This window comes from Antedon bifida, chromosome 4 (assembly GCF_963402885.1).
Source record: "Antedon bifida chromosome 4, ecAntBifi1.1, whole genome shotgun sequence".
Lineage (NCBI taxonomy): Eukaryota > Metazoa > Echinodermata > Crinoidea > Comatulida > Antedonidae > Antedon > Antedon bifida.
In genome coordinates, this window is record NC_136229.1 from 7,930,845 (window position 1) to 7,943,575 (window position 12,731).

Genomic DNA, 12,731 nt, shown 5'->3' on the forward strand with positions numbered 1-12,731 from the left:
TATGTATTGGTACGCCTACACTACAAAAAGACTATCTGGTGTAGGAGGCTTACCAGACTGGAACAACGGCGGAGTCTTTTGTGTTACTCTCTCTCTCTCTCTCCCCCACCTTCGTAGAAAATATTCAAACTCAACCTACGTACTACAAACTTATTTGTAATGACCTTATTTACTTTTGTATTATAATTATGTACAAATGCATTTTTTCTTTTCGTTTATGGGGCTTGTGTGACAAGAAATGTCTTCTTTGCAAGATCCTCTGGTTGTTTGTATTGTGTAATTGTATTCAATTCAATTCAATTCATTTATTTTCCAGAAGACATATAAAACATATAATACAATAAAAAATACAAACATAAGAAAACTAAGACCAGTCTGGCGAATTGTAAAAAAGTGACTAAGTCAATATGTGACTCTCCTTCTGGTGCAGACAAAAATAACAAGTTAACAGCATGCAAAAGACATTATTGTACCATTGATATAGATTAATAAAAAGTTGAATTGATATCTGACAATGCACACTCTTTACAATAACAATAGAATATAGTGAGGGATTAGTTATAGTTATGCATTTTGATAACTGTATCACGCATTGACATCGCGATCCGCTTGAATGAGTCTAATCAAGGAGTTTTTGGTTCCTCCCCTCCTGCCAACACAGATAACTCTTGCTCTCCCTGTTGCAAGAAGTTGCAAAAACAACTGCACTAATACTATATCTCGGATTCTTTACTGGGACAATGATCCACAAAGGTCTGGATATCCGTCGATTGCGGCATGTAGGCCTACTTATTCCAAAACGTTTTATTTTTTTGTCAAATCCGTATAATTATCATGTAATAATTGGGATCTTTATTGCAGTAAAGGCGACGTCGTCGGACCAATCTACTACCACTCCTTCGGAATTAACATAGAGTCTCCTGAAATACACTCCAACGACTGAGTTATCAAACGCCACATTTAAATAGTATTCAGAGCACTTTGTACAACTTCCACCACCTCTTATGGAGAATATACTTTTTTTTTTTGGCGATTTTGCATATCCGGTCATTTGCCTCATTACGGCCGGCATTCCCACCTCCAAACCTATTCATCAATACCTACAAACTTAATTCTATTTCACGTTTGTATGCCTACCCCGTTTGTACTTTAATTTCGTTTTCATATTACTCGAAACGCAAGTGTTTTGACCAATCACAAGCGATGGATTATTATGATAAACAAATAAACGTAAATAATAATAATTTTAAAAAAGTTAAGTTGATTTGCAAATAAAAACATTAAAATAAAAGAAATAAATATGGTAGATATTCCAGGTACCTAAACAATTCCAGGTAATTGAAACACAAATTTGTATTCCAAAACATAAACATATGATTCATTTGCACTTTCTATAAAGATAACAGTACATTTTATATGTTAATTCGTATTAAATCTTAATTTTACAGTCATTTATTCTTCTGTTATACAGCCTATTTCCTATACAATAACCTTCCGTATCCCTACTCGACGTGCGAGGCGCCCTTTAAATTTAGCTCCATGTTGTCGATCTCGCTTTTTATTTGTGCATTGATCGAATAGGAGGTGTAACATCTTACTACTCTCTATCTATCTTTGCTGCTAGCTGTCATTCATTCGTCGTTCGATCATCGTGTGTGGTGTGCATGCAGTCAGTGGGCCTGGGAAGATCGGGGATCGGGAGAGAAGTGTGTTTGATGTATAAAAGGTTTGTTGGCTAGTAGGCCTAATAGTCAAAGTTCGGTTCATTATCTTTATTATTATTTTCCGAACAAAATAATTTTTTTTTTTACACTTTGATAATAAAATGCCCCCAAAAATGCTAGGCCTACCTAGCATAAGCTAGTATAGGCCTGGGTAGTGTAGGCTAGGCAGAGTATAAAAGTATAGTTAGCCCCTGCTCATAGACAGACATGCCTGTAAAGCTTGCCGGGGCGTCGTACGTAGCGTAGTAGCCTAGGCCTAGTAGGCGGCGTAGTTTGGGTTAGCCAAGGGAGGTATGATTAGCCTCGTTAGTGTAGGTTTACGTACGCTATTCCTTGTCGGGGATCAGGTGCCGTTTTCGGCCACCTCGACTTGTATGGACTATACCATTATAAAAAGATGGGAAAATAGGGGTGTCCCATTTATTAATTGAGTGTGTTAATGTGTTAAAATACTGCTGCTTTTGTTCTTTTGTTTAGTGCATTATGTTTCGGCAACAAAGGAAAAACACCTACGCCCTGCACCTAATTTCAGTTTTCAAGTTAATACAGTATATTATGGCTCTTTATTTCTATATAATATTTATGTATCCTTCCTTAATATGGATATTAGGTGGATTCCCTAAGGTGGATATTGAATATTTTTACGGATTTATAGATACAGAAAGTATAAAGAAATTAGGTTTTTTTTCAGTTACAAATAAAAAAATATAATTTATCTAACGATAACACAGTAGTACATATTTAACAAAGATGACAGTAGTACATTTAATAAGATCTATCACATACTGATTATTAGGTAATCAGTAAAACAAATAAACATTATAATTTTTTATCAATGAATCTGTACCATTTTGTTCCCAGAAAACACAGATCGTTTGTTAAAGGTACTCGAAATGTTTGACATTGCATGTTTTTAGGTTTGGTTTTTCTAAAACGTTTTAAACACGTTTTTAAATGTTTCCTCAAGCAGTAGGCCTACAGCCTTGTATTTAACTTCTAACTATATGATCAACATGTCCACCCATTTAAGCTTTAGTCAACACTACTACTACTACACTACTAAATGTAAATGTATCAGGTAATCAGTAAAACAAATAAACATATAATTACGTTAATGAATCTGTTACCATTTTTTTTTTGTATCTTCATTCGTTTCATTTTAAATGTAAATGTATCAGGTAATCAGTAAAACAAATAAACATATAATTATGTCAATGAATCTGTTACCCTTTTGTTTCTGTATCTACAATTCGTTTTACATTTAGCATTAAATGTAAACGTATCAGGTAAAACAAACAAAAAACATATAATTATGTCAATGAATCTTCAATTATGCTTGTCTACCGATGCCAGGTTCTTGGGTTCAAATCCATGTTGTTGGGATTTATCCTTTGCAAATAAAAAATATGATTTATCTACCGATAGGATTGGGCCGATTAGAATGCTTTTGCCAACATTCTTTTACATATTTCACAATATTATAGAGTGTAGGTAATTTAACCGATTGTAATGTAGTATTAGGATATTTTAATATCGATTGTACTGTAGTATTTAAGATTTTTTAATACCGATTGTGATATTTAGTTTAGTTGTTTTGTAGTTTAACATGTTTTAATTCCGATTGTACTGTAGTTTTTAATATGTTTTGATTCCGATTGTACTGTAGTTTTTAATATGTTTTGATTCCGATTGTACTGTATTTAGTTGTATTGTAGGTAACATGTTTTAATTCCGATTGTATTGTAGTATTTAAGATTTTCTAATTTCGAATCCGATTGTACTAAAATTTAATGTGTTTAAATCCAGATAGGCATAACATAGTATTTAATATGTTTTAATTTTGATTATACCGTAGTGTTTAGTTTAGTTTTTATATATAGTAAGTCAGTATACCTACTTATAGGCCTAGTTAATAAAAGTACTATTGTTACAAAATCTTGGCACAGTACCTAATATAATAACATGCCTTATAAAAAGTACATGCTTGCTAGTTTTTGATGTTCTGTATTGTTCCTTGTAGTTTGTACTGTAGGTTACATAACAGAACGATTGTATTGTCTTCCCATTCAGTAGACACCCTTCTCTACATAAAACATAATACACCACACCCCTATCATAATAATGGTATAGTCCATACAAGTCGAGGTGGCCGAAAACGGCACCTGATCCCTTGTCGGTTTACGATGAGATGAAACTTTTAAAAAAAAACAGTGCAATCCTTGTTATCAGAAACTTGCACAACAGGAAACATGTTTTATTTTAAATTATTTTCAAAAAGCACACATCACATACTTCATTGTGATTAGGCCAAGTTGAGCCGCCGCCAGAAAAATGTTATTTTCTATGAAACGCCAAATGCTAACTTTCGCCGGTGCTCGTTTCTATCTATATTAAGGATAACGATGTATATTCAAAAGTTTATATATCACGTTTTTAGACTAGTACGAATACGCTTTACGAATATGAAATGGGAATCAGCTCAAAAGTTTCACAAATGTGTGACGTATTCGTAAGGTTGCGAAAACTCCCTAAATATTAAATATTACAATTAAAGAAATATTTATGAAAATCTGACTTAGATTCCTAAAACATCACCGAAAATGATCGTTCTTAGCCAAAAATGACGTAAACATGTTGCCGCCTGTTGTATGAGTGAACCGTTGTATGAACTAGGCCTACTCCATTTGTCGGTTAAATAAATAATTACATAAAATCACTTTTTTTTATTAAAATTAATTAACATTTTAATAATTAATAACATTGTAAAAAAATAAAAAATAATAATTATTTAACCTCATTCGAAGAATATCAATACTCTATTAGTCCTGAGAGACAACGTGACTTTTCGTGGTAGACCTACACGCGAGAAAAATATTATGGAGTGCACTGCATTTTTAGCTTGAAAGATTAAAACAATTAAATTATTAAATAGACTACTTTCCTTTGCTGCGTTGTTATGGCAGTTCAAACCAACAACATTATAGTATGTAACTAGAATTTAATTCGTCACTTTGACGAATTATAGGTGATCATTTTTATCATTTTAATGAAATTAAAATTTTTTAAACATGCATGTACGTTAACATACGAGCATAAAAAGTTGATGTACGCCATCCTACAACATGATGCATATATGCTTATAGTGCCGAGTTGTACCTATTATGTGTCATATATAATATGTACAGTATACTGTATATCCATATACAGTGTAGCATAGGTGGAATTACGGTACCCACATCATGTTCTAAATTTTTGGTATGATGACGTTGTCAAAATAAACTAGAAGATCACAATTTCGAAAGACAATGAATTGAACAAATAATTATAAGATTTGGAAGAAAATTTGGCACGTAGAAGCGCACTGTGCGCTCTTTGAAATTTGTATAACTTCGACGAAAGAGAGAAAAAAACTACTTTTTAACTTCAACTGGCCATTTCATAGTGTCACAACATCCAATAGGCTTAATTTTTATATGAATTCATATCTACATTTCATCAGCTTTCATACTAAATTATAATCATCAAGGTCACATTTATTTTATTCAGAAGAGCCGTAGGATATTCAAAATTTTGGTGTAGGTAAAATTACATGACCTACGTTATTCAAGTTTTTACGCATGATGACGTCATTAAAATGAAAATGTTGACAACTCATGATGAGAAAGATAATTAATTGAGCAATCATATACTAACATTTTAGCGAAAATTGGGCACAAAATAACCGAGATGCGCTCTGTTGAATGTGATAATATGTGACGAAAGAGAAAAAAACCTAATTTTTAAATTCAAGTGGCCATTTGATGGCGTCACAACATTTTGTACGTGAAATGTGTACATGTATTCATATCTACAACTCAATGGCTTCCAGAATAAGTTAAAAAAATTGGGGGTCATCGTGCATTCTGAAGAATTATTTTCATTTTAAAAATGCCTTATTTTTCACCATTTTAAGCACTTTTATGCAATTAGTGTGCGCATTTTGTCATTTTTAACCCGCTCGTATATCGTTATTTTAAGTCGGAACAGACTCAAATTTGGTGAATGTACTAAGGATGGTGAGTAGAATGCAATTTGTACCAAACATTCGTATTTTTTACACTTTTTTAGTACCACACGCACAAAAACGTGTTTTTGCGCAGTAATTTTTTGAAACACGCAAATGGTCTAATTCATGCTCTAAATTGATCAAAACTTAATTTTAAGCTTTTTAAATTTTTAATGCGCGAATTCATGCGCATGACCTTGAAATGCGTAAGTTTTTATTTGCTAATATTTTTACCCTTGACCTGAAGTTTACGTATAGTGATTTTTATTGATATGTGATGAAGAGTTATGCAGATATGATTGATAGTGTGATTTAACAAATTCGCGTATTAATGACGTCATGTTTGAGTGATCACGCTGAAAAGCTTATTGGGATTAAGTTACAGCATTTGAAAGATATTGTGAAATTTTTGTGATCATTGACATTTAACTTTTTGAGATATTTGTTACACAAAATAGTGTACAGAAAGAAGAAGAAGAACATACAATAACAATAGGTGATCATTTTATTCTAAATGATCACCTAATTATATATTATTTATTTTCATGACACAATAAACCTAATAAAGACCATGAACTTATGTACTAGGACACCACTCTAAATACTACGCGAAATGTTGTAAACAGACTGGGCGTTTCATAAAATTTCCGGCGGCTAAATTTGTCGGTCATATGCCCTTAATTGAGACCACTACAAAGATTCAATGTCCAGTACTCTAGGGTAATACAGTTTATAGTACAGTGTGTGCATCAAGCGTCAGACCCCTTTCACAACAATATAAAATGATGTAAATTACATGCTATTAATATGCTTTAGTCATTAATTAAGTTATATTGTTCTTTCCAATGTAATTTAAAACTTTTTTCTTTTAAGATTACATTCTGAAATATAAAAGGAAAGACAAAGAAATATGGAGCAGATACGTGTCGAGTTAATGAAGTTGTCTCGAACCGAGACGTCTCGGATTGAAGAAGGTGTGACTTTGATAAACAAGTCAGAAAATGAAAAATACATAATCTTTCGTGATTCTGATGAATTTACAGCCTGTAAGAATGTTTGTAAACATCAAGGAGGAACTTTTATCAAGGATATTGAAGACAGTAGTAACTGGTAAAGCATAATAATGCACTTGTCAATTGTATGACCCATTATATGACCCCCGGTAGTCAAAAAAGTAGATGATACGTCACATCAATGAACAATGGTGTGTCAATGTCTGTCACTTTGCTACCCACTATATCATAAACAACATGGTCACAGTGCGTCAAAATGGGTGCATCTCGGTCACCTTAAGGTAAGTAATATTTTTGACGCACATGTGCATCATGGTATTCATAAGGTATGACGCACATCAGACAAATAACCCACCTCTCTGGTCGTACAATTGACAAGTACATAATTCTCAGTCATAGTAGCACTACTATTGGAGGCTCAGGGAGGAACTGACCATCAATTTTATGTGAACAGCTTTCAAGTCATCTTTTCATCTACTGTACCTTTCACTGTTACTTCCTAATGTTCTTATCACCCTTCCCTTCTTTCAATTCTTGAAATACAGTATTCTCAAAAGCTCTTTATACAGTATTTCTATACTGTAGCGATATAAATATGTTTTACAGTTGTTAGAGCTTTCCATTCCCTTCCTTTTGGTTTTTCCTTTCTCTGGATGCTGGCCTTTGATAACCCAGTGGTTTGAACAGAGATTTTTCCTTTTCTTGCGAAACTAGACCACTTTATTTCTTGTGGCTATATCACTGCCAAACCAATTACATTTGTTAGCATACTGTACCCCTATTTGACAGAATCCAATTTTTCCAACTCCTTGGAATACAGAGCTTCCAAAAATCTGCAATGTCTGATAAATGGGTTTTTTTTTTCAAATTCCCCTCCCCACCATTTGAAATTAAGGCATTCATCATTCTTATTTTCAGTGTTTTGAAATGTACAAAGCATGGATGGAAGCTGGACCCTAGTACAATGCGTTACGTCAACCCTCCAGACAGTTTTAGGCAAGATCAACTTGGTAGGTTTTTTTGTTTACATTATGGAGCTGTAGCGAGAAATTTAAAACAGACTAGACAAAGATGAAGCTGCGTAGAGCAGCGCCGCCACAGTTTTGTTCTTTAACATAGGTCTGGAATCTCCTCTTCGGAGAGTGTCGAAGAGTCGCTATCCAATCAAATTTTAACAATTCGAATGAAGGCCCAGTGGTCTTATAGTTTAGGACGTCTGCATATCAAGTAAAAGGTTCCGGGTTCAAATCTCTTTTGGAGCGACTTTTTCTCTTAAAGATTTCTCATCTTTATCGTTTAAAATTAATTGATTAAATTTCAGTAAATCACCGGGCTGTATAGAATTTATTACGTCTGTGTTTTAATTTCAATAATATATATCTATACTCTAGATTCAATTTTGTGATTTTTCAACATAATCTTTAAACTTTGATGGCTAGCTTCTCAAGAATACTGGTAGCGCCTAGTATTGAGACTTTACCTTATTTTGTACATTTAATTCTGTATTACTCGCTTCGGTTTAGAAGGTAATTGAAAAATAGATTGAATAGTTATGCGAACCACTAATCTGTGGCCCTGACATTGCTTAACCCACCCTTTTTAAATGAGCCATTAATATGCTTACTATAATAGCATAGGTATAACAATCGTTTTTTTCTGCCATTTACAGTTACTGAAATAGATGATGATGGCTGTTTGACCTTGACAGAATTAAAACCACCTCAACCCTGGGAAACCAACAAGCGTGACATGCAGCCAATTGTACCTGGAGAAGTGAAGGTGAGGTGTTCCACTATGAACTTCCCTGTTTCAAATTGTTTTTATAATGTGGTTTTGGCTCTTTTTTTGGCACATATCAACACACCATTGTATTATGATTATATGCCAGAAAACTGTCGCTAATTTGATTTAATTGTTCACATACCTTAGTAGTATAATTAAATGTATGTAATTAAATAATGCTTAAAGATGTATTGTCCCCAAAAACATGAAATATGAAGTTTAATAAAATCAGTCTTTAAATAGGCAATTTTCAGTTTTATCAAGTTATTCACTTCTGTAAAAAAAAAAAATATTATTTCACTTATAAAAAGACAAACGAAATGGTTAATTTTAACCAAAAACCATTGTTTGACAGACAAAATGTTTTCTTTAAATTACATTTATTTCAAGTAAATAATTTTTTTTTCAATCCAGTTGTTTGTGTGAATAACTATTACATGACATTAAAATGGCATATTCAACAAAAAATGGAGGATTTTAGGGGGATAATATATCTTTAATAATCTCTTCTCTTTTTCAGATTACGTACTTCACTCATGCCTGTATGAGAATTGAGTTCCAGAACACAGTCTTTTTCACAGATCCATGGTTGACCGGTCCAGCGTTTGCTCGAGGTTGGTGGTTGATGCATGAGCCTCCTGCCGACTGGCTTGACCAACTGGCTAAAGCTGACCTTATCTATATAAGTCATCTACATTCAGATCATTTAAAGTAAGAAAATATTTAATATTCTTGTTTTGTAAGCGTACATTGCCAGAGGTCCCAAGCTGCAAAAATTTAATATCAAGAGATTTTATAAAGTGTTGGCAAACCATAGAGGTTGTTAATATATGATGTTGTTTCCTTTATAATTTCTGGCATCAGCATCCTATAAATTGTAGTATAACAATGGCATATACCAGATGCTGTTTAAGTGTGGCATATGTTGTGTTTTTTATTTCAGGAGGGTGGGAGGGGAAACAGTACAGTTTTATAGTAATGTTAGATGAATGCACTATTGGTATGTCTTTTGTTTTGGAACAATCTGAACATATTGCACTTTCAGAAATGAAATGAAATCATCATTTTAAATCCAATATTTAGTAAATTATTATAGATGTTCCTAATTCAAATTGTAGTGTGTTCAGACTGTTGACTTAAGACCACAGCAACACTTATGCGTGGAAAAATTTGTTTCATAATGTTTGGCACCTGTTTGATTGATCTTCCTAATCTTTTGAATGGGTGTGACGTATAGACCGTTTTATCTCATTTTGTAGTCCAATGGTCGATTTTGAACAAACAATCAATAAAATCTAATATGCATGTTTAATATCCAGATTATTATTATAATGTCTAATTAGCCATGCAGGATCCATTGTTCGATCCTGTGTTATTAAACAGTATGATAACTATAGGCTTTTTAATATTCAGCCTTATCCAATTAGACTTGAACATACAGCAGTACCAAATGTATAATCCTTAAAAAAATATTGAATCCCAAGAAACATGAAGGTTAATGAGGACTGTGAAGGCCATTTTGAAATGTTAATAGAATTATTCACTTCCCTTCCATAGAAACCAAAATAATGACAACATAAAAGGTTAAATTTAACCAAAACCCCCTTGTCTGAAATACAATTTGAATATTTTCTATAATGTTTTTTTTTAAATTACAGTTTTTTCACATAAATAATGTTTTCCAGGCCAATTTTTTGTCAAAGTGAATAACTAAAGACGTGACATTAAAATGACATATTAAAAAAAAAAGCTTTAAATTATTTGTTCAGGGGACAATAACTTTAAAGATGTATTGTCCCCCAAAAACTTGAAAAATGAAAATAAAATTGAACTTTGAATAGGCAATTTTGTAGTTATTTGAAGTTATTCACTTCCATAGAAAAAAAAATGTTTTCACTTTAATAAAAAAACAAAATTAACAGTTAAATTCACCAGAAACCTGGCAGCAAATTTGACTATTTTTTCCTTTAAATTACCGTTTTCAATACAATTTTTGGTCAAAGTGAATATAACTCTGTGACATTATTAAAATGGCGTATTCAACAAAAAAAATTGAAAAATAATATATCTTTAAATAAATTCTCACAAATAAATACCTATTTCAGACAAAAACAAAAAATTGGTTTAGAATGACTAGTAAACTGGATGGAATTATTCTTTTAAGCTTTTGGCCTATTTGTACTCAATGTGTACTATTGCTATTACGTGTCTTAAGTCAATTTTCTTCCAAGTTCAATATTTGTATTAGAGATTACACTGCGTTGGTGTATCTTTGACTGATTATATTACACTCGCCATGAATAACTGAATGACTTCAATTGTGTAAGTAAACATTGGCAACAAAGCAACAGTACAAATTGAATTTTTTGTTAAATACACTTCTTTTTACATGTAAATCTCTTGTTTTTTTTGTAATATAACATTGATATTCTCTCAGAGGTTATCAAATGAATATAGTGTAGTACAGTACATCAAGCAGGCCATCTGCACCATTTTGTATAGGATAATAAACAAAATTTATTTGAATGGTTCAAATAACATTCTGCCATTTCAATAATAATAATAATAATAATATCCTGGATTTATATAGCGCCTAATGTTGTGAAACCTCTAAGCGCTGTACATAAACTAATACGATAAAAGGGATTCCAACCATGCCAACAAAAATCCAAACCGAAGTAAGGGGATACGCCTTCGTTACTTACCAGGGATCGGTCTAATTGAACCCCAGTGGTCAGCACCAGTTGTGTCTCGTTCATCCCGTATTTCGGCGCCTCCTGCCCTACTTAAACTAGATCTAAAACAATCTAGGTAGCATGGTAAAGGAGAAAGGGGGATTAATATGCTTTATTAAACAAGTATGTCTTAAGAAGCCTCGTAAAACGAGCCACCGACTCTGCATCTTTGATGCAGTTTGGAAGAGAATTCCAAAGCATAAGAACTGCATAAGATAATGCACGGTGACCATATGAGATGGTCTTCACTTTAGCAGGAACAAGACAATTCTGAGAATTGGAACAAAGACTGCGACAAGAGGATTGTGGAGTGAGAACATTGTCGATGTACCTCGGTGCAAAGCCATGAATGAAATAACTTTTCATTGTCAACAATAAGTGATATGTGTATTTGTTATATTATATTTTTTATATCTTTTCCATCAGTTATCCAACCTTAAAGCTTCTATCTGAGAAGAACCCAAATATTCCCATCTATGTTGGCAATACATCTATGCCAGTGTTCTGTAAACTAGAGGACAGCGGCGTGCAACTCAACAACATCAACGTACTTGAGTTTGGATCTTGGCATGAAGTAAGAAAAACAATTACTTAAAAATAAAATGAACGCAGTGGCTATATCTACCCCTAGGTGTAATGCAATCTACATGCTATATTCACTAGATCTACGCCTATTGAGAAGATCGGGCCTCTGGCCCTCGAAATATCCTTCTAGGAAAATGGTGAGAAAAGATGGTCAATTGAGAAGGTGATGAGTTTAAAAAATGATACCAATGGGCTTCGAACCCTAGCCTTCGCTACTGCATGACATTGCAAGACCCATGCAGCCATTTGACCATACAATTCACCAATATAATAACACATTAGTCTCTTATCAAAAGCCATAGGGGGTGCTATATAGGCGTATACCTAGGCGTACATGCAGCCACATTGTAAAATTAAACATTTTAATAATTCAATTTTAATTTTTTGAGGTTTGGATTAGGTTAGGTTAAGGAATATTTAGGTGTTAGATGTTATGGTATGAACCTGTTATTGTGGGCAGACGTAACAACACAGCAGGACATTTAACGTCGTTAAACATGACATCATTCAAGAAATGGCTGATATTGATTTAGTTAGCAAATATGCTAGAGTATAATATTTGTCTCCTTAATACTGTAAAATAACTTATGAACGACTTTGCTTAATAAATGTCAATGTTTGTTTTTCACAAGTTACTTTTCCTATTAAACTGAGTACTGTAGTAGTATTCATTTACTTTACATGACGTATACTCTATTGATCTGTCCAAATCCTATTGTCTCCTTAACCTACTGTAAAATGACTTTTTCTACTACTGTTTGCTTGTAGCTTATGTCAAGTGTATTTTCTTACTGTGTACTATGGTTTTAACTTTGTTTACTCTATTGATCTGTCCAAATCCTACTGT

At 32.9% G+C, this 12,731-nt stretch overlaps 1 protein-coding gene across 4 annotated transcripts in view; it reads left to right on the top strand.

Moving 5' to 3' along the window:
- The first annotated feature begins 1,586 nt into the window (after positions 1-1,586).
- Positions 1,587-12,731, top strand: part of LOC144840127 (cytidine monophosphate-N-acetylneuraminic acid hydroxylase-like) — a 136,606-nt gene continuing 125,461 nt past the window's right edge. For all 4 annotated transcript variants that reach the window (XM_078695799.1, XM_078695798.1, XM_078695800.1 and 1 more), the window contains exons 1-6: positions 1,587-1,726; positions 6,643-6,879; positions 7,701-7,792; positions 8,452-8,561; positions 9,085-9,275; positions 11,726-11,873. In XM_078695799.1, coding sequence (XP_078551925.1) covers positions 6,680-6,879; positions 7,701-7,792; positions 8,452-8,561; positions 9,085-9,275; positions 11,726-11,873 — 741 coding nt within the window. In that variant the 5' untranslated portion in view covers positions 1,587-1,726; positions 6,643-6,679. The remainder of the gene's footprint in view (positions 1,727-6,642; positions 6,880-7,700; positions 7,793-8,451; positions 8,562-9,084; positions 9,276-11,725; positions 11,874-12,731) is intronic.